Here is a 22,115-nt window from a genome sequence, read left to right on the forward strand (position 1 = left end):
CCTGCAATCATTTTTTTTTTCTTTCTTTCAGTACCAGTGATGGAACTCAGGGGCACTCGACCACTGAGCCACGTCCCCAGCCCTATTTTCTATTTTATTTAGAGACAGGGTCTCACAGAGTTGCTTAGTGCCTCGCTTTTTGCTGAGGCTGTCTTTGAACTCATGATCCTCCTGCCTCAGCCTCCTGAGCCCTGGGGATTACAGGCATGCAACACTGGCCACAGCTTCATTTTTTTAAACCCTCTATGTCTTTTCTCAAAGTCATGGCAGAAAACTAGTTCAAAAACTAGTTCAAAAACTCCTTTGTTACACTTGGTGTCCAGTGTGCCTCATTTCCAAAAGAGGTGGAGTTGGGGACTCTGTATCTTTCCTTGTCCTCATTAGGGAGTCATTCAACCAGGTGGAGGTGACAATGCCATGTCCCTCTAAGTGTCCCATTAGGTAAGTCACCAGAAGTCATCGCAGATGCTTTTCTGGGATTGTTGGCCTCAGACAGTTTCCAAACCATCAGCAGAAAGCACCCAGAGCGAGGTGTGTGATTTTCAGCAGACAGTGGTGGTGGGCTCTGAGGCCCCTGTCCTAGGCATGAGTTCCCGGTGGACAGGGGCTTGCTGCAGGCAACTGGGACAGGAAGCTCCTCTGCAGTTGTACCTGGTGGAGCTGGTTTTAAAGTGGGGGCAGTGGAGTCACTGCCTGGGGGAGCAAAGCACCCCAGGCCAAGCTATTCAAGCTGAAGTCCTACAAGGCCAGGATAAGGAGGCCAGGCATTGAGACTTAGCAGGCCGGAGGAAGAGGAAAAGGTTGGCAGCAGGAGTGGGCACACAGGCACACAGAGGCACCGCCCCAGGCCTGGGTTCATTCAGTCTGAAGATAATAGGCAGGAACTGTGGGAAGGAGAAGCCCCTCCAGCAGCCGACTTTGCTCAAGCAAGGTCACAGTGAATGGTTCACCTTAAGTCAGAGCTCCCTTCCCTCTAGCACCATCCATTTCAGGTCTTCCTGAGAGCCAAGAGCATCCCTTTATGTTCCTGGCCCTTGTGCAAGGGCTCAGGAGAGGGAAGGTCAGGCATGAGGGCCTGGTGGAAAGTTGGAGATGGCAAAGTGCATGCAGAATAGGGCCTTGCTGCCAGGTGCGATGTCCCGCCTGGGCACTTTGACCTGCCCTTGGATTCTGGGAAGCAGGCTGAGTCACTGGCCTTGGGATTTGCTCTGCTGGAGGAGCCTGGCTTGTAGAGTTGGCCCCATCTCTCCCACCCTGGTGAGTGAGTCACAAGTCTGACTCAGCACCCAGATGTCCTCCCTGGCTCAATGTCTAGCTCTCTGCAGGCCATGTAAGGAGATGGGCTCTGGGCCCCAGACTCACCGGCCAGAATGCAGGGCACAAGGCCAGGGTTCCTTTCTTTACTGCTCGATTTTTTTCTTCTATGTGCCTCGTTCCAGATTCTTGGTTGGGTCAAAAAAAGGGACTCTGTTTGAGTTAGAGAAGATAGGAACCTCAAGGAACTTGTCAACCGATCCTCCATGCCACGGCCAGGTGTCTACTCTGTGCAGGCAGATTACAAACTGGGCTTTCCTAAATGTGCTCTGTACTGCTTCCCACCCCCAGGCCTAGCCAGGGAAAGCTGCTTGTTTGGGGTGTGCATCATTTGCATTGGAAGGCCGTGGGAGCCTAGCCACGCTGCAGGCTGTACAGAGCGGGGCCTGCTTCACAGAGCCGGACTCCTCATGACTGTACAGGACACTGGGCCCCCTAGAGTGCACCTGGGTGCCTTGAGCAGTGAAGTAGAAACCCAGTGTAAAGCAGTTCTCCTGTCCCCGAAGAGAGTGGGAGAGGGAAATCCTGGGAACTGAATTAGAACAAACTATATCCCATGCTTTAAAAATGATGCCATATTCTGTTGTCATGTAGAACTAATGAAAAAAAAGTAGGTTGAGGGCTGGGGATGTGGCTCAAGCGGTAGCATGCTCGCCTGGCGTGCGTGAGGCCCGGGTTCGATCCTCAGCACCACATACAAACAAAGATGTTGTGCCTGCCGATAACTAAAAAATAAATATTAAAATTCTCTCTCTCTCTCTTTCTCACTCTCTCTCTCTCTCTCTCTCTCTCTCTCTAAAAAAAAAGTAGGTTGAGGGTTGTGACTGAGAGGTTCATGCTCTGTCTTCTCCCCAGGGACCTGGACCGTAATGAGATCTCAGGCACATTAGAGGACACCAGTGGTGCCTTCACAGGCCTCGACAGCCTTATCAAGCTGTGAGTATTTCTGAGTACCTGGCTCTCTGAGCGCTGGCATGCACTGGAACCCCCTTGGACAGCTCCCTTGTCCTGTGTCTGAGTCCTGCAGCAGAAAGTGGGCTCTACCCTGGTGTGGTGGTGCACGCCGGTGCATGCCTGTAATCCCAGTGGCTCAGGAGGCTGAGGCAGGAGGATCACGAGTTCAAAGCCAGCCTCAGCAACTTAGCGAGTCCCTAAGCAACTCATTGAGACCCTGTCTCTAAATAAAGTATTAAATAGGGCTGGGGATGTGGCTGAGTGGTTAAGTGCCCCTGGGTTCAATCCCCTGATACCAAAAAAAAAAAAAATAAGAAAATAATTTGATGCCTGTGATTTGGATTTGAAATAATCCAGCTGGTTAGAAAATGGTGAAAGAGTAGAGGTAGAGGTGATAATGAGATTGGCACAATTTGATGACACCTGTGGGTGTGTGGCAGCCACCTGGGGTTCACGATACTCTTCTGTCTGCTGTCATGGTATGTGAAGGCTTATGCATTAGACGGGAAAGAGAAAAGTGGATCTTGGTGCCCAGCTCTAGGTTGACCACTGTGCTTGGTGTTGAGTGACCACTTGAGGAGGGAACCGTGCTGCTTGGATCCCCTCCTCTGCTGGGTTTCCTCCCAGTGTCACTGGGAGCTCTGTGGCATGGCTGTGCTGGAAGATGTGGCCACCACACTGCGTTTCCCCATCTGGATGAGCTGGCCCCAGTCTGCAGGGCTCCCCTAGGCAGTGTGGAGCATGCCAGCACAGAGGAGCCATGTGGAGTCCCAGAGAGGTGGCCTGGACCTGCCTTTGGAGAGCTTGAGAGGCTGGTCTTGCTGGATCTGCCTCTGAATGGGGAGGTGAGCTACTCCTGAGGTCCTTCCTAGCTCACCACTGGGCAGGCCTAAATAAAGTTGTTTTCTCACTAAGAGCAGCAGAGCCCTCTGTGACAACCAGGTGGACGTTGCCCTTCCTTGTTCCAGGTTTTGAGCTCAGGTAGTCTCTCAAGCCCAGCCATTGATAGTTCTTCAATCTGGCTTTCTGGTGCTGCTGGAGTGTTCCTTTCCCCCAGGTTTGTGGGATTGTCATACTCTCCCACTCCAGAGATCCTGTTATAAAATGGCTCTGGTGTCACCTGCTGGGGACCTGCACAGGTAGTATATGAGGAGAGAAGGGAGAATTTCTGGACCCCAGGAGAGGCAGTTCATTGGCAATGTTAGTGACATGGGGAGGACAGGCGATGCAGGGGTCTGCCCTGTGCCTGGGGCGTTCTTAGGGAGGCTGGGTGGGAGCAGAGGTCCATGTAAAGGGGGTGTCGGGGGAGATGCAGAGCCTCTGGGTTCCCATGAGGTAGGAGGTCCTGTAGCTGGTGGGCAGGGCCTTCATAGTGGGATTCATGGGGAAAGGGGTTTGTGCATGTCATTGCTAGTCCCAGGGACATGAGTGCCACTGCACCGTCCCCCTGTGCCTTGCCACCGTGGCTTGGGCAGGCACTAATCCAGCCTTTGGGAGCCTATGACTGACTGGCCAGGAGACTCATGAGAGGCCAGCCATCCCTTCCCTGGGATCCCTGACTGTGGGACAAGAACATCCCTCCAGCAGAGAGCTCCAGTTCCCCTTTGCCCACCCAGTGGCTGTTTGTTAGAACCACTGCAGTGTCTAGCTGGAGCGCCAACCAGCCCCCACACGCCAGCAGGGAGAAGGTGAAGGCCTGTTTTAGTCCACACACAGCAAGACGTGCCCTGCGAAATTGAGAATTCATTTTATTGTTATTGTCACCATTAGGAATAACAGCCTGGCCTCACTGTGAAAAGGGTCAACGTGACTAATATGGAGTGGATGAAATAAAGCCTGGCATTTCCCTGGATCTGGTTTACAGTCTAGATGATCAGCGCCATGCGTTTTTACTAGGACCTGGTGTGCACGGTTCCTCAGCCTGCGGGGAATCTGAGCAAGTGGAGAGTTTGGCAGTGCCCTCAGCCTTGCTTGGAGTTTGGTGCCCCCCCTGAGTTGTTATTTGTTGGAGCCCTGTGGCATGGCTGCCCCAGACATTGGCCTGTGGGCTGGTGGTATCTGGGGAGCAGGTGGAGCAGCCTTCCCTGTCCGAGCTCTGGGTCCTGGCTTGGCCTGTACTCTCGAGGACACCTGCTGCTTTTGCTCTGTTGCTGTTAGGTTGAAGCTCAGACAGCTGGCAATGGCCTGACCCTGCCATTTTTTATTTTGGGGAGCTCACCTTCCCTTTCCTGGCATCCCTGAGGAGGACTTGGTGCTCACTGGCTTCTCTGGAGGGAGGTAGAACTGGCCTTTGTATTCCACATTTCTTACCTGGTTCTTGGTAGGACCCATGTCTGATGGGTTGACATCATATAAAATCTGGGATCTTGCTCAAAAACCACAGCACAGGGCATCTTCTGCAGGCTGAGATGCCAGGATGCATCTCAGGTGCAAAGAACTGTGGAGCCACCCTGACAAGCCACCCATTTTCCTATCCCCTTCTTGCCTCTTTTGGGAACCATTATCCCTGGAACACAGTTCTAAGAAGTGGGCAGCAGCTTTCAGATCCATAGTTTTCATTACCTTCTCTGTTTCTCCTCACTGAGAGACTACCCAGCCTGTCTCTTGTGATTCTATTTCCTACCTCACCCCCAACCCCCTTCAGGGGCCCTTGGAGACAGAGGGCCAGGTGGGACAAGTGTGTGTCCAATGGGTATTAGTTATGTAGGAAAGTAGAGTGTACTTTGACATATCATACATATGTCAGATCATCATGGAGTCTAACTTCCCATTCTTGTGGTTGGACATTATGTGGAGTTTCCCTGGTCATGTGTTCATATATGAACACAGGAAAGCTCTGTCCCATTCATTCCACTGTCTTTCCCATTCCCATCCTCTCCCTTCTCCTCATTTCCCTTTTTCTAATGCAATAGATTTCTATTATTCCCCCAACCGTCCTTGTTGTGGGCTAGCATTCACAATTCAGAGTGAATATTTGACCTTTGTTTTTTGGGATGAACTCATTTCACTTAACACAATAGTCTCTGGTTTTATCCTTTTACCTGCAAATGCCATAATTTCATTCTTTAAGGCTGAGTAATATCCCATTGTGTATGTACACTGTATTTTCTTTATCTATTCATCTGTTGAAGGGCACCTAGGTTGGTTCCATAGCTTAGCTATTGTGAATGGGGCTGCTATAAACATTGATGTGACCATGTCACTGTAGTATGCTGATTTTACATCCTTTGGATATAGACTAAGGAGTGAGATACCTGGATCAAATGATGGTTCCATTCCAAGTTTTCTGAGGAATCTCCAGACTGCTGTCCAGAGTGGTTGCACCAATTTGGAGTCCCACCAGGAATGTAGGGGGTGCCTTTTTCCCACATCCTCACCAACACTTATTGTTAGTTGTATTCTTAATGATCGCTATTCTGACCGAAGTGAGATGGAGTCTGCAGGGGGCCTTTGTAGGCCCTAAAGTGAATACACCTTCAGCCTGTCGTTGCTCCTGAATTCTAATAGAGGGAAAAGTGTTTCCTCTCAGAAGGGGCAGGACTGTGTGTGTCCACCCTGGGATCTTAGTGCAGGTCAGCTTCCCCTGCCTCTCACTAGACAGGCTGACTGTGTGTTATTTCTCCCCCCTTTTCCCCCACCCTGTCTCTTCCTGGATGTTTGGAATCTGCAGGACTTTGTTTGGGAACAAGATCAAGTCCGTGGCTAAGAGAGCGTTCTCGGGGCTGGAAGGACTGGAGCACCTGTGAGTATCTTGCCAGACCTTGCCTGACCCCCAGGCCTGCCAAGGGTGGCCATGGCAAAGTCAGCTAGGATTGAATGGCATCTTTGTAAACTGAGAAACAGACTGTTTAGAAGCAGCAGCTGCTGGCCCTTATCTTGCCTGTGCCAGAGCAATCACAAAACACATGGCCAGTCGATGTGATACCCATGAATGCAGCTGGTGTGTAGACAATACCTTCCTCCCTCCAGTGCCCTGTGTTGCTGCTTCCCCCTCTCCTCCCTGGGCCCTGGTCTCCTTGTCACCCCCACAAGGTCAGCCATCAGAGTGACACATACCCCACACCACTGGGAGCTTCTCTGCCTGGCCCTGGGAGTAAGGGGACCAGCCAGCCCTGAGACCTTCACATCCTTCTGTGGTAGCTCCTTCGAGTGGGTGGGCTTGAGTCTGTTTTTTCTTTGCACCAAGTTCGACCCCGGTTCTTCTGGGAGAGTCTGTGGCAGTTGACTTGCTGAGCAGGCCTGCACCCGCCTCTGCACTGCCCCTCAGACAGGTTGGGTCCCCGTGTCACTGCATGTGCTGTATCAACACGTGTGAGAGCCACCTCCTGTGGAGTTATCACCTCTGGGTCACATGAAACCAAGGCTGTCACGGAAAACCTCCGAGTCTCCTGGCTCAGACACAGGGCTGGCTGGAAGGGCACCTGGGGTTTCTTGGCACAAGTCCTTGTGTTGTGTTTCAGGGACCTGGGAGAGAATGCCATCAGGTCTGTGCAGCTGGACACCTTTATCAAAATGAGGAATCTTAAGAAACTGTAAGTACTGAGGCTTCCTGGGGCCCTTGTGAATATGAGGAAGAACTTCCAGAGTAACAAACCCTTGTAATTGCTTTATGCTCACATTTTTAATAGCTATGATCATTTATGGGTAGATGCAAGTTAAACTGTTTAAAAAAAATACTATGGGGAAGCTGGCTTGGTGATGCACGCCTATCATCCCAGCAGCTCAGGAGGCTGAGGTGGAAGGATTGCAAGTTCAAAGCCAGCCTCAGCAACTTATTGTGGCTCTAAGCAACTCAGTGAGACCCTGTCTCTAAATAAGAAATAATAATAATAAAAGGGCTGGGGATGTGGCTCAGTGCTTAAGTGCTCTGGGTTCAGACATTGCAGGATTATCAGGCCATAAAATGCCACCCGTCCCATCCCTCCCACAGCCTGGATTAACTTTGAAAATGATAAGCTAAGGGAAAGTTGTCAGTGACAAAGGACCGCAGATTCTTTGACCCAGTCACAGGAAAGTCCCAAGACAGAGAGATCTGTAGAGGTAAGACGTGCCCTAGGAGGTGCTCCAGCCTGGGGAGAGATGGAGAGAGAAGGGGAGTAGCTACAAAGTGCTTCTTTATGAGGTGACAAAGATATCTTAAAATTGACTGTGGTCATGACGACACCTACTCGTGAATGCACCACAGACCATTAAGTTGTGAACTTGAAATGGGTGAGCTGTAGTATAGGTGAATTGTTGCTCAGTAAAGCTCTGTGTGTGTGTGTGTGTTATAAATATAATTTTTACATGTCATAAAAATGTGTCTCTTTAAAACATGAACTTTGGATTTAGAGTCTTCAAAATTTGTGTCCTCACTGATTTATAACATTTTCATCACTTCTGAAAGAAACCACAACCCCATGCCTTAGCAGGCATTCCCTCTTCTCCTGGCCACCAGCCGTGGCGGTCACTAGTCCACGGGTGTGTGTGACCTGCCTGCTCTGGACAGTTAATATGAGTGCTGGTGGATGGCATGTGGCCTGAGGAACTCTTCTTTTCTCACTTTGCTGGGTCTTCTCCCCCAGTGGGGGGATTGGATCTGGGGCCTGAGCTGCCCGCACCCCTGAGCAGTTTTGTTTTATATTTTTAATATTTTTTTAGGTATAATTGGGCACAACACCTTTATTTTATTTGTTTATTTTTAATGTGGTGCTGAGGATCAAACCCAGCGCCTCGCACATGCTAGGTGAGCGCTCTACCACTGAGTCCCAGCCCCAGCCCCAACCCCTGAGCATAGTTTTAAAGCATCAGTTCCTTTTCTGTGACTGAGTGACATCCTGCTGTATGGATATAGGTTTTGTTTCATCCATGCATCAGATGGCGGATATTTGATAGTGCTTTGGGGATTTTATGATTAATGTTGATGTGAACATTCATGCACTAGTTATGTGAATTCTCTTGGGATTGCACCTGGGAATGGAATCTTTGGGTCCTGTGGTAGCTCTAGGTGTGACCAAAGAACTTTCAAACTGTTTTTTCAAAGTGGCTTCAGGATTTTACACACCTGCTGGCAATGTACAGGATTCTGGTTTCTCCTCATGCTTGCAGACACTTGCTATCTTTTTTATTTCAGATATTGCTAGTGGGAACACAGTAGAATTTCATGGTAGTCTTAACATTTCCACAATGACTTATGATGTTGAATAATTTTCTAGATGCTCATTGGATTGTGCATAGCTTCTTTGGAAAAATAGCTACTCAAGTCATTTATTCATTTCTCTATTTTGTTATGAGTTATCAATTCTGAATATTAGCACATTCAGATCTATATTTGTTATGAGTTGTCAGTTCTGAATATTAGAATATTCAGAATATTAGACCTCATCGGGTCTATGATTTGTAAATACAATTTCCTAGTCTGTGAATTGTGGTGGTGGTTTTTCAGTTTCTAGACAGTTGTGTAAAAATTTTTTTAGAAATATTTTTAGAGCCAGTTGCAGTGGTGCATGCCTATAATTCCAGCAGCTTGGGAGGCTTAGTCAGAAGGATTGCAAGTTCAAAGCCACCCTCAGCAATTGCGAGGCACTAAATAAACAAACAAGAAAAGAATTCCATTTACAATAATTTTATTCTAGGGGGGGGCAGGTACCAGGGAATGAACCCAGGGGTGCTTAACCACTGAGCCACATCGCCAGCCCTATTTTGTATTTTATTTAGAGACAGGGACTCATTGACTTGCTTAGTGCCTCACCATTGCTGAGGCTGGCTTTAATCCTGCCTCAGCCTCCCAAGCTGCTGGGATTATAGGTGCATGCCACTGAGCCCAGCTAAGTGTAATATTAACTGTGGATTTTTCAAAGATGACCTTTATGAGGTCATCTTTTTTTTGAATATTTTTATTATGAAAACCTATTGGATTCTGTCTTGTGTGTAATATATTTGTGTGTGTTTCTGAGATGACTGTATAGAGTTCCCCCCCCCTTTGTTTTATTGATAATGGTCTAGTACATTGATTTTTGAATGGTAAACCTTGCTTTCCTGGGATCAACCTAACTTGATTATAGTATGTGATTCTTTTTAGGTGTTGTACATTTCAGTTTGCTGGGATTTTTGCTGAAGTTTTTGCATCTATATTTATAAAAGACATTGTTCTCTAGGTTGTTGTTGTTGTTGATGTGTGTGTGTGTGGGGGGGTGATGTTTTTCTTAGGTGTTTGTTGTTAGAATAATAGTTGTATAAAATTAGTTGGAAGATATTCTCTTTACATCTACTTGTCCAAAAAAAGAAAGAGGAAAAAAATGCTTTGGAAGTTTTGGATTGGTTCTCTCTCTAAATGTTTGGTAGAATTCTCTTGAGTCTGGGCTTTTCTTTATAGGAATTTCTTAATTCTACATTTAAAAATTCTTAAATTCTAAAGTGTCTCCTTAGTGTTGAGCCACAATTTGTTTTTTCTTGAGTCAGTTTTAGGAATTTGTCATTTCAGCCAGGTGGTCTGGTTAGCTGGATAGAGTTGTTAGAGTGTTCCCTATTTTCCTCTGGCTGGAAGAAGGTCAGTAGTAGGGTGCCCTTTTTTGTGCCTACTGTTTTTCCCTCCTGCCTACTAGTTGAGCTAAAGGTTTTTCAATTTTGTTGATATTTTCAAAGAACCAATTTTTGCTTTGCAGTGATTTTCTCATTTTCCTGTCCTCCTTTCATTTCTGCTCAAATCATGATTAATTTCTTTTTCCTGCTTGTGGTGGTCTAGTTTATTCTTCTTTTTCTGGGTTAAAAAACTGGATTATTAGTCCTAAGCTTCTTTAATACAGGCTTTTCCAGCAATAAGTCCATGAGCATCATTTTAGGCATAGCTTCCGAGACTTGAAAACTAAACACATCGTATTCATTCAACTCAGAGCATCTTCCAGCGTCCCTGTGACTTCTACTCTGCTATGCGGAAGTGCACTGCTTAATTTCCACAAGTTGCTTTCCAAATACTCTCTTCACTGTGGATTTAAACGTTGTTCCATTGTCATCAAAAAAGATACTTTGTGTGATTTCCATCTTTTTAAACTTATTGGACCTATGTTTTGACCTAAAATATAGTCTTATCTTAGAGATTGTTCCATGTACATTTCAAAAGAATATTCTGCTGTTGTTTGGTGGAGAGTTCCATGGGTGTATATTAGAACTAGTTGGTTTATACTGTTGCTCAAGTCTTCTTTATCCTTGTTCATCTGCCTAGTTTTTCTGCCTAGCTTTTCATTGGAAATAATAATATTATTGTTACATTATCTGTTCTTCTCTTCAGTTCTGACAGGTGGTGCTCTACATTTTGTAAAGCTCTGTTAGGTGCATATATTTATAATTTTTATGTCTTCCTAATGGATTGACCCATTTGCATGATAAAATATTTTGTCTCATATTGGGTGACTGTTTAATTGTCTTGGGATCTAAACTGCCTCTTGTAGGTAGTGTATACTGGATCATAGTTTTTTATCCATTATGGTTCACCTTGCCTTTTGATAAGAGTGTTTAATTCATTTACTGTTTTGTTTTGTTGGAGGAGGGGGTACCAGGGATTGAACTCAGGGGAACTCAACCACTGAGCCACATCCCCAGCCCTAATTCGTATTTTATTTATTTAGAGACAGGGTCTTACTGAGTTGCTTAGGGCCCCACTTTTGCTGAGGCTGGCTTTCAACTCATTATCCTCCTGCCTCAGCCTCCTGAGCCGCTGGGATTACAGGCATGCACCACCACAGGTAATTCTTGTGGGTAGGGTCTGGTAGCAGTAAATTCTCTCAGTTTGGATATTTTTTAAAATCTGGGAATGTTTTAATTTCATCTTTATTTTTGAAAGATAATTTTGCTCCACCTGAGATTTCCAGACTTTTTAAATACTTTGAATATTTCTCCCACTTGACCTTCCTGGTTTTGGATAAGAAATCAGCTACAAATATTTTCAAGGATCCCCTGTACTTGATAAGTTGTTTTTCTTGTGCTGTTTTGAAAATGCTTTGTCTTTGGCATTTAACAATTGAATATGATGAACCTAGCCTTTTGAATGAATTTTGCTTAGAGTTGATTAAACTTTTCAGATATGTGGGTGCATGTTTTTCATCCAATTTATAAGTTTGGGTGCATCAGGGCTTCAAACATACTCTCCCTCCTCCTTGTGTCCTGTGCTTGGACTTGCATGATCTGTGTGTTGAGATGCTGGATGCTCTTGCACAGATCTCTGAAGTTCTGTGTATTTTCTTCATTCTCTTTGATTCTCAGACTGGATATCTCCGCTGACCTGTCTCAAGTTCACTGACTCATCTGCAAGTTCAGTTCTGCTACTGAGCCCTCTAGGATGGATTTTTTTAAAATATTTTTAGTTGTAGATGGACACAATAACTTTATTTTACTTAGGTTTTTTTTATGTAGTCCTGGAGATTGAATCCAGGGTCTCACCCATCCTAGACAAGGGCTCTACTAGGGAGCTACAGCCCTAGTCCTAGGGTGGATTTTGTTTTGTTTTTATTTGGTTCTGAGGATTGAACCCAGGGCCTTGTGCATGCAAGCCAAGCACTCTACCAATGAGCTATATCCACCCTAGGGTGGATTTTTAATTTCAGTTACTATACTTGTAAATGCCATGGTTTGTATGTGGTTCATTTTTATAGTTTCTGTTCTCATGCTTTAATTCTCTTAGACTAGTTTTAGTTTTTCAAGTAGTTTTATAATAGCTGATGTTTAAAACATTTTTTGAGAGAGAGAGAGAGAGAGAGAGAGAGAGAGAGAGAATTTTTAATATTTATTTTTTAGTTTTCAGCGGACACAACATCTTTGTTTGTATGTGGTGCTGAGGATCGAACCCGGGCTGCACGCATGCGCGGTGAGCGCACTACCACTTGAGCCACATCCCTAGTCCCTCTGATGTTGTTTAATGAATCCAAGATCTCAATTTCCTCAGGGACAGTTTGTATTGACGGGTTTTTTTACCTGTTTCATAATTTGTTGTTGAAAATTGGACATTTAAGATAAAATAATATGCTGGGTGCGGTAACACAGGCCCCATCCCAGCTGCTCAGGAGGCCCATGCAGTAGGATCTTGAGTTCAGAGTCAGCCTCAGCAACTTAGTGGAGGTCCTCAGCAACTCAGTGAGACCTTGTCTCTAAATAAAGTACAAAATAGGGCTGGGGATGGGGCTCCATGTTTAAGTGACGCTGGGTTCGATCCCCAGTTCCAAAAAAAAAAAAAAAAGTAAAATGACATGGCAAGTCCAGAGTCAGATCTTCCTGTCCTCCCCCAGGGCTTGCTAGCCCATCACCGTTCCTTTAGGGCCTCTCCTAGATGAGTGTGTGGAGCCTGCTCTGCACAACCCCTTGAGTTCCTGCTTGGCTTGCTAGTGTGTAGCCAATAGTTGGACACAGAAGTCCTTAAGTCACGCCCATCAGCAAATCCTGGGTCCTTCACCCAGGCCGGGTATGTATGTGCTGGCGTGTGCTCTCACTTCCTGCTTGTGTGTGTCTGCCATCTCAGCCCAGGCAAGAAATGAGGGCTCCCCCGAGGTCTTTCCAGGGTGTGTGTCCACCCTGCATGTGGGCGTGCACTTCCTGATTCCCAGGACTCTGGTGGACCTCACAGGGCTTGCTGGTGCTATCTCCTCCACCTGACTTTCCTTCAGTTTCAGTGAACTGTCCTGTTCACCCCGACGGGCACAGTCACCTTGGACAGTGGCATGGTTACACAGTGGCCACTATTTTCATCAGATGCCTGGGGACAGGGCTTCCTGTGGTGAGCCTTCTTCATGAGTGGGGCTTTCTAGGTCTTGGCCTGACAGATCACACAGTGCCACTGCTCAGATGGGGCTTTTGGGGGAGCTACACCTGCCCCCTCAATGGTTGCTAGCTGCTGAGTCACAGAGTGGGGTGGAGGCAGGTAGGACTTGGGTAACTCATAACACCAGAGAGCTCCTATCTCTTTCCAAAAGGCCTCCATTTTCTTGAGTCCACACCCTGTGGATCATTGTGTTTGATTTCCCAGAAATTGGAACCGATGATTTTGACCAATTTTTGCAGTACTTTCATCATTTTAAGGGAGTTCAGATTTCTGGGAGTCCCAACGTTCTGGAAGCCATTGTGCCAAAGTCCTTTGTGCAGCCACAACAAGTGGCACCTCTTGTGTAGCCGTGTCAACAGGTGCAGTGGGTGTGGGCCTCTAGGAAGCTTCCGGAGGGCTGGGTGACCAAGTGCTGGTGGCCCATTTCTAGTCCAGGGGCATGCTCATGGCCTCACCTGGGTGGGGCCTGGTGTCCCTGGCCTGGTTTTGTGCGAGCATGACAGCAGCTGGTCCCTGTCTCCTCATGGTGGCCCTTCTCTCCCCAGTCTACTTCCCAAAGCCACAGATCATCACCCAGCTGGAGACGACAACAGCTGTGGTAGGCAAGGACATCTGGTTCACGTGCTCAGCAGCCAGCAGCAGCAGCTCCCCCATGACCTTTGCCTGGAAGAAGGACAATGAGGTTCTGGCCAATGCCGACATGGAGAACTTCTCCCATGTGCGCAGCCAGGACGGGGAAGTGATGGAGTACACCACCATTCTGCACCTCCGCAGGGTCACCTTTGGCCAGGAGGGCTGCTACCAGTGTGTCATCACCAACCACTTTGGCTCCACCTACTCTAACAAGGCCCAGCTCACGGTGAATGGTAGGTGCCCCCCTTTGGTCTCTCCCAGGCACCCCGCCCTGCTAGCTGCCCACCTAGGAGAGGACGAAGGCAGACCTGCGATCAGACCGCACTGTAGCCTGGGTTTGCCCAGGGCAGGTTCTGCAGGTTAAAACACCCTCTCCCTGGACTTTGGGTGACTGTTGGGAGGCAGGGTGAGTGGCAGAGCTGAGCCTTAAACTTCTCTGGAACCACGCAATTCAGTTTCTAGGTCCCGTATCCCAGACCCTGGGGAAGCTGTGCCCTTGAGTGGGTGGCACAGCTGTGGAAGCACAGGCCAGCCTGGGCAGGGGCAGGTCCCCACCTCTCAAGACAGCAGAGAGCAAGACAGATGTGGGGGAGGGTGGTATGAGGTCCTGTACTCAGAAACCAGCTTGTCAGAGCTGCTCTCTTCAGGGCTGCTATTTTTGGAGGGGGACCGGAGGAGTGTGACTGGGCATCTCCCTGAGAACCCGGAGAGATTTTTCTTATCATTAAAGTGCCAGTGACAGAGTTGGCTCGAAGTTCATCAAAAGTGCCAGCAGGCTGCGCTCAGTCAGCCCCGCAGACCACAGAACAAACTTGACCACACTCAGGTTGTCTTGGCGTATTCTTAGAGAGGCCACACTGCCACCTCAAGACTCAGGCAACTAAGTGACTCTCTGCCAGGGCATTAGTTATTTACACCAGGTAAATAAGGTCCCGGGGTGCTTACCCACATCCCAGCACTTTCCTATATTTTATTTAGAGACAGGGTCTCACTGAGTTGCTTAGGGCCTCACTAAGTTGCTTAGGGCCTCACTAAGTTGCTGAGGCTGGCTTTGAACATGATCCTCCTGCCTCAGGAGACACTGGGATGACAGGGGAGGGCCATGGTACCTGGCTGACCAGAGCAGCTTGGAAAGGAAGCGTGATGATGCCTGCCATGCAGCTGGACACTGACTCTGGCGTCCCACTGCTTGCTAAACCTGAGCCAGTGAGCCCAGTGCTTCTGCCTATGTGTGCTCAGCAGCATGGCCCTCAGGCTGCCCTGGGGATGCATGGACCTTCCCTCTGTTATTGCAGCTTAGTGAGCAGGTATTTCTGTTTCCCAGGCTCTGTCCTTGTGGCTTGTGAAGGCAGGTAAGCCTCAGGCCCCGACTCCCAGTGTCCCACCTGTGTGACCCATTTCCTATGAGGTGCAGTAGGCAGAATGTCAGCCATAGCCTGGGACTCCATCCCCAGATGAAGTGGACAGGTGGAGGAAGTGCCAGGCCGTGGTGGGGAGAGGCTGGCACTTTCCCTGGGAAGCTTACTGCTCTTGATTGAGGTGGCTGTAGCAGTCCTGGGCTGGTGGTGGCACAGGGCAGAGAGGTATTGAGCAGTGGCCCTCGCACACTGGGGGTCTCTGCCCCAGAGGTGTTCCCTGCATTTGCAGCCAGCTGTCCCCTGACCTCCCCCTTTGTGTGTGTTTTCCAGTGCTGCCATCATTTACCAAAATGCCCCGAGACATTGCCATCCAGACTGGCACCATGGCTCCCCTTGAGTGTGTGCCCACCAGCCACCCCAACCCCCAGATTGCCTGGCAGAATGATGGAGGCACATATTTCCCTGCGGCTCGGGAGTGTCGCATGCATGTCATCCCAGACGACGACGTGTTTTTCATCACTAATGTGAAAATAGATAACATGGGCATTTACAGCTGCACAGCCCAGAACTCAGCAGGCTCTGTGTCAGCGAATGCCACCCTGACTGTCTTAGGTTCGACCCTTGGTATACTCTGGGGGGTGTGTGTGTGCGTGCATGTGTAGGAGTCTGAAATGGCACTGAGGGGAAGGCCTGCGGAGTTGTTCTGTGAACCCTGGGGTTACGGGAAGGTGTTGCTACTGTTTGAAATTTGGGGCTGCATTTAGGATTTTTTTTCTCTTTTTTAAAAAAAATTGTTTGGGGTCCTGTGGATTGAACTCAGGGCACTCAACCACTGAGCCTCATCCCCAGCCCTATTTTGTATTTAGAGACAGGGTCTCACTGAGTTGCTTAGGGCCTTGCTAAATTGGTGAGGCTGGTTTTGAACTTGCAATCCTCCTGCCTCAGCCTCCTGAGCTGCTAGGATTACAGGCATGCCCCACCACCCTGGCTCCTATCTCTTTAAAAAAGACTAAAGGCCAGTGCAGTGCCAGAACCTTGAGCAACTGGTGACCAACGAGCATGCAGGAGGGGTGTGGTCTTAGTCAAAAACAGGGACACAGCACAGTTTGGGAACAGGAACCTTTATGACCAGAGATCAGCCATCTTCTGAAAAGCTTGCCACGCTGATGGAAGCCCTCAGGTGGGATTATGCCATGTCTAGAGAACCAAGCAGACCACAGCACTGAGGCCCCAGAGTGAGTGTGCTGTCTCTTGATCTCTTGCAGAGACCCCGTCCTTGGTGGTACCCTTGGAAGACATCATGGTGTCTGTGGGGAGACGGTGGCCCTCCAGTGCAGTGACTGGCAGCCCCTCCCCCTGCATCACCTGGCTCAAGGGGAACTGCCTCCTGAGCCTCACCGACAGGCACCATTTCACCTCCGGCAACCAGCTGCTGGTGGTCCAGAACATGGTGGTGGAGGACGCGGGCCAGTACACCTGCGAGATGTTCAACATGCTGGGCACGGAGCACGCTCACAGCCAGCTGAGCATCTTGTCCACGCCTGGTTGCAGGAAGGACCACCATGGCATCTTCACCATTACCGTGGTGTGCAGCATTGTTCTTATGTCACTGGTGTGGGTGTGCATCATCTACCAAACCAGGAAGAAGAGCGAGGAGTACAGTGTCACCAACACAGGTGAGCACGGTGGCCGTTCATTTCCGGGGCAGGAGAAGCCAGGTCCACACTCTTCAAGAGCTCTCATGCTCTAGGAACTCCAGGACCTCTGGGAATGTGGTTCTGGAGAACTGAAGCCTTGGTCCTGCGGACACTGGGTTCATACTCAGGGAAGAGCCAGAAATGGAACTGCCTTGGGGCTAGGGCTGGGGCTCAGTGGTAGTGCACTTGCCTGGCATGAGTGAGGCACTGAGTTTGATCCTCAGCACAGCATATAAATAGATAAACTAAAGGTCTATTGACAAGTAAAAAAAAAAAAAGAACTTCCTGCTGATGTCCTCCTCATAAACGGAGGTGGATTGTCCCTGAAGCATCACAGTGCTGTGGATTTATTAGTTCTGTCTCCCTTCCTGTCACTCTTCCCCGTCTTTTGTGGTCTCACATGCTTTTGACCTGGGCTCAGGTTCAGCTCAGGTCTGGGAGGGCCTCCTACCTGCACCAACTCCTGGTCTCTGCATAGCCTCGATGGCTGTTGCCAGGGGATCCTGTTCGGGGCCTGACAGTGAATGCACATCTGCATCTGTTGTCACCGCAATCCTGAATATTTCATTGTCTTATCTCCTTGCAGATGAAACTATTGTGCCACCAGATGTTCCAAGCTACCTCTCTTCTCAGGGGACCCTTTCTGATTGGTGAGAAACCTCAATCAGGACTGAGGGTGGCCATTGGGCCAACAAGCACATCGAGAGCAACAGTAAGGCCTCTGACACAGTGAGATGGAGCTCTATCTAGGTGACTGTCCTCCGTAGGTGGAGATGGCCTCTAGCTCCCTATTCAGGTGTCTGGCATTAGGTGGGAGGGAGCATCAGGTGAACGAGGCAGCTGCTGGCCCAGGCCTCTGTTGTTCAGCTCAGTCCTGGTCTGTGCAAGCTCTTCAGAGGTTTCAACATCCTGTCTCTCCGGAAGTTCACCATCTGGGCTTAGCAGTAAGCCTCCCAGTTGAGATAAGGTAGGACCACTGTCAGAAACAGCTGAAGGGTAACCCCAGGCCCTGAAACCAAGCCCTGCTTCCACAGTTGGCCCTTGGTTTCTGTGGGTTCGATTCTCTACACACTAGAAATATCCAGGGCGGAGAAGGTGCATGCACATGCAGCCTTCTTTTCCTTGTCATTATTCCCCCAAAACACAGTCCAATAGCTGTGCACACAAAGTTACATTTTACTAGTCACAATGCTTAATCTAGGGTGACTTACATGGGACAGTGTATTCAGGTTATGTGCAAATGGTGTGTTATTATATACAAGGGACTTGAGCATCCCTGGATTTTGGGATCTGTGTGGGGGCTCTGGCACCATGAAGGTACCAAGGGATGCGAGTGCAGCGGCACTGCCCAGACCTGCTCTGTATTCCAGACTCAAAAAGGAAAGCTCTTTGCAGGGGGCGCTGTTTCAGTTGGTGGGAGATTGTGAGTGCTTGCTGAGCTGAAGGCCGGGCCTGAGAGAGCTGCTCCTCTAACATGGCTGCAGATGCTCAAAGACTGCTTGCTGGGAAAGTGGTACTAGAAAACAGGCCCATTGCCAGCTTCGTGGTGGCACAGTAGTAACTCACACTGATAGAGAGACTACAGCAGCAGCCCCACCAGTCGTGCTCCTCAAACTCACTGAGACCTCCTCTGCAGTTTCTAACCTGGGGAGTCTGTTGCAGGTGTGTGTCTGAGAGATGCGGGCCTCTTCCCAGAGGTTATGTCCACAGCATCATGCAGAGGCAGCCCAAGCTCTGTGTTAGATACAGTAAAGAGCCCTGGAAAGTGTCAGAAAAAGCCACTGGGACACCTGGTCCACCTAAGATGGATAGGTGATGCTTCCACCAGGAAAAGCAGTGCCTTTTTGAAATCAAGATCTGGGTTGACCCACTCACTAAATGAAGAGGGGAGACGCCTACATTTCTGTCTAGCACTCTCTAAATTGGGTATTTAGTATATAAACAGGAAGCTCTGGCCTGGTGCCCTTTTAATTCTAGAGGAGTGTGTCTCTTAGTTACTATTTATGGTACAGTAAATAGGAGCAATAATTTTCCAGAATAATAAGCAACATAGGGGGTTTTAGTATCTGTTCACCAGGGCTGTTTTGAGGTTAAATTTCTAATTGTTCAGAAAACTCTTAACCCTGCATGGTACCTAATTAAATTGTTGTGGTTTTTCTTTTTTCTATTTTTTTTTTGCCTCTGATCACAGTAGTGTGACTACATTCTCTAAGTACAAGATTAGCTTAATATGGGGCATGTGAGCAAGAAGGAGCCCATCTCCACTAACGGTGTGGCATGTGCCCGGCCTTTTCTGTGAAGGTCTTTGGGGAGGGGGCGTTTGCAGGCCGGGGGCAGGACCCCACTTGGGTGCAGGTGGGTGGCCTGTTCTGTGGGGGTGGCTCTGACCTGGCCCATCTCTCCTTCAGAACCCAGTGACTGCAATGCTGATGTGGACAGTTACTCCAAGGAGCAGGCCCCCCACCCTCAGCCCACATGCAGGGACAGCACACAGCCAAGTGCACTGTGTGGCCAGGATCCCAGCCAGGGCGACCAAGGAGACTCTCCACATCATCCTTGCAGTGGGGCCGGGGACAGGTCCCTGTACCCCAGCAAACAATAGAATGCCGACATCCTTGAGGAAGCTGGCGGTGTCCCTAGATGGAAAAGGTGATCCCTTACTATCCTCCTGGCCTCCCTGGCAGCTACACTAGCTGCCACAGCTGGTCATGCTGGAACTTGGCTCTGACGGCCTTCTCTTTTCCCAGGGATCTTTGCCTGTACTCTATAGTGAGGCTGTGCGACGCGGACCCCGCAGACCTTCAGCCCTGCCCTGTGTTCCCTTCAGGCAGCACGGAGCTCCCAGAGGCCTCCTTGGCCTTTCCTGCAGGTTGCTGTTTCCTTGGAGGGGGGTTAGGAATAGTTCTGGTGCCTTAGTGAATGGTGGGAATTTAGAGACAAAAACCACATTTGTTTCCTGGGGTTCCTGGTGGGTTTGGAAGGACGGGGAGTCCTTGGTGTTGTGTGCTCTTCGCAGTTATGTTTAGCCTGTGTTGGTGGCTCCTGCAATGTGTCTTTGCTGTGAGGGGCTTTTCCCTGGAGGCTTGCTTCTTTGAGGGGTGGAGTGAAGGTTGCTAATCCACCATAAGCCATGAGTTAGGACGGTAGGCCTTTCTCTCTTCTCTGAAGCTCACTTTTTCTTAAACCAAATGTCATCTTGTCCATGTCGCCGGATTGTTAGCTGAGGCTTTTTATTAAGGCAAAGACTGCTGGTGTTGGTACCTGTGAATTTTTCAATAGTGACGTTTTAATTCTGCTAATATAATATTACATTGGGGGTAAAAAAGATCAAATTCTCACCTTCCAGGGCTAGCTCATGTCTACTGAGGAGCCTGAGCAGGCCCATCCATGCCCTCCCTTCACATAGACGGGACTGGGTGTGGACTACACTTTTGAGACCTGTAGCTAACTGTCTTATGAGTGCCAATGTGTAATTCACTGAAAATTACATTGAAACAAATAAGGTCCTTAAAAAAATCTCAAAGTACATTTCTTTAGCCAAAAAGCTGAAGGGAGATATTAGCCAAATGGCTACCTATGTCAGATGTTCCTGTCAGAGGTCATCATTGTTCCAGAGGTCATCATTGATCGATTGTTTTGTCCTCAACAGTTAATTGATAAATGTTACTTCCACAAAATATGTGAATTTGCTGCTTCTGAGAGGCAATGTGAAAGAGGAAGTATTACTTTTATGTACAAATTTATTTATTTATAGAAATTTTGGTACAATGTACATTGAAAACATGTAAAATATTGAAGTGTCTAACAAACGGCACTGAAGTGTCTTTAATAAAGGTTCATTTATAAGTGTTGAGCAAATGGCAGGAATAAAAATTGGGATATATGGTGTCCTTAGGGAGACAACAAATGGCTTCTTTTGGCTAGAAAATGTATGTACAAAGCAGGTTTGCAGGTTAGAATCATGCAACTTATTCAGTAAATATTTATTAAGCATTTGCTAGACACTTAAGCATAGGATACCATGGTAAGCATGATAGAAAAGTTCTCTTAAGAAACCTGTTAGTCTATTAGGGCAGGGATATTAGTTAAGAGCTATGATAAAGACCACATGGTAAGATCTAGATCAAGTTTCAAGATAAATTGTCTTTGAGGAAATACTGTTTAAGCTGAAACCTGATGGTTGAATACATTTCAGCTAAGCACTGCTTGGAAAACAGTCTACCTTCTCTAATCCTCTAATGTCCAAATCCTGTTAACCAAATTGTGCATTATGTGTTCAGTAGTCAATACAAATGAGTTACTGGTACTCTAAGCAATTGAAATTGGCATGAAAAAGAAGTATATTTTCCATTCCTGGTCTAGAAGACACCATGCCAAATATAGCATGACATTTCTTCATTTTTAAATGCAAAAAGATAATGATTTTAAACATCTTACAAACCGCAATTTGTTTCTTCACTCAAGCTTAACCAAATTTTGATAGAGTAAGTTCAGTTTTTAACATAATATATGTCACTTGGATGGTAAAATAGCATCCAATTATATGTTCAGTATCTGATGAGAGTCCAGAGGTAGGATGCTATATTTTTTAAGTTGTGGGTTTCTGTAGCAAGATTTGCCAACTGGAATATATAATGAAATATATAATGAGATAAGCCTAATGGATTTACAGGAAAAGTAGAATTGATGAAGAGGTCTAGGCTCAATAGAAAAAAGATGAAAGGTCAGAGAATTGCTGATAGAGTGTGCAAAATGGGAGATGCCCAAAAACTGAAGAGAAGACAATGAGTGACAAACATCACCAAAGAAAGTGGTTAAGGAATGAGGTACTGAAATATAAAGCATCAGAAAAGGGATAGTTTGGGGGATGGCAGGTTTTAGGGTGTGGCCATGGGAGTAAATGGATGAAAGAAATGGAGAAAAGCAAGTACTGTGATTGTATCTTGACATGGGTGGAAGATGGTGAGGTTTAGTGGTGCTGTCAAAGCTTTAAGTCATGTGTGAATTTTTTCAAAAATCTGAAAATTACCCCAGTTGGGGATCAAATGGGAAGTAAATCTCAGTAACAGGGTATATGCAAGAATCTGATTTAATAATCAGCCTACAATCCCCTATAGAAGGAGGAACAAGGAATTGCTTAGAAATGATGGAATGCAGACAGGATGCAGCTCTGGCTTAATCAAAAAGAGGTGGCCATACTTCAGGCAAGGACTTGTGAGCCTGGGGTGGAGAGATTGAGTATGAGGTGGAGTTCAGTGGAATAAAATGGGAAGAAATAGCTAGGGGCTCAAAAGAACAAAGATTTGGAAACACAAGTCCTTGGTTGAGAATAATAGAAATGGAAAAGGAACTGCACAGGCTCAGGCTAATGAA

At 47.6% G+C, this 22,115-nt stretch overlaps 1 protein-coding gene across 1 annotated transcript in view; it reads left to right on the forward strand.

Moving 5' to 3' along the window:
- LOC143640121 (leucine-rich repeats and immunoglobulin-like domains protein 1) overlaps nucleotides 1-22,115 on the forward strand; it is an 89,344-nt gene that overhangs the window by 10,903 nt on the left and 56,326 nt on the right. Inside the window, 12 exon segments of the mRNA XM_077108050.1 lie at nucleotides 2,170-2,250; nucleotides 5,939-6,010; nucleotides 6,729-6,800; nucleotides 13,041-13,153; nucleotides 13,600-13,920; nucleotides 15,376-15,657; nucleotides 16,311-16,721; nucleotides 17,329-17,454; nucleotides 18,405-18,440; nucleotides 18,443-18,554; nucleotides 19,158-19,334; nucleotides 19,336-19,391. Coding sequence (XP_076964165.1) covers nucleotides 2,170-2,250; nucleotides 5,939-6,010; nucleotides 6,729-6,800; nucleotides 13,041-13,153; nucleotides 13,600-13,920; nucleotides 15,376-15,657; nucleotides 16,311-16,721; nucleotides 17,329-17,454; nucleotides 18,405-18,440; nucleotides 18,443-18,554; nucleotides 19,158-19,334; nucleotides 19,336-19,391 — 1,859 coding nt within the window.

The sequence above is a fragment of the Callospermophilus lateralis genome, unplaced genomic scaffold, assembly GCF_048772815.1.
Source record: "Callospermophilus lateralis isolate mCalLat2 unplaced genomic scaffold, mCalLat2.hap1 Scaffold_122, whole genome shotgun sequence".
NCBI classification, from domain to species: Eukaryota; Metazoa; Chordata; class Mammalia; order Rodentia; family Sciuridae; genus Callospermophilus; species Callospermophilus lateralis.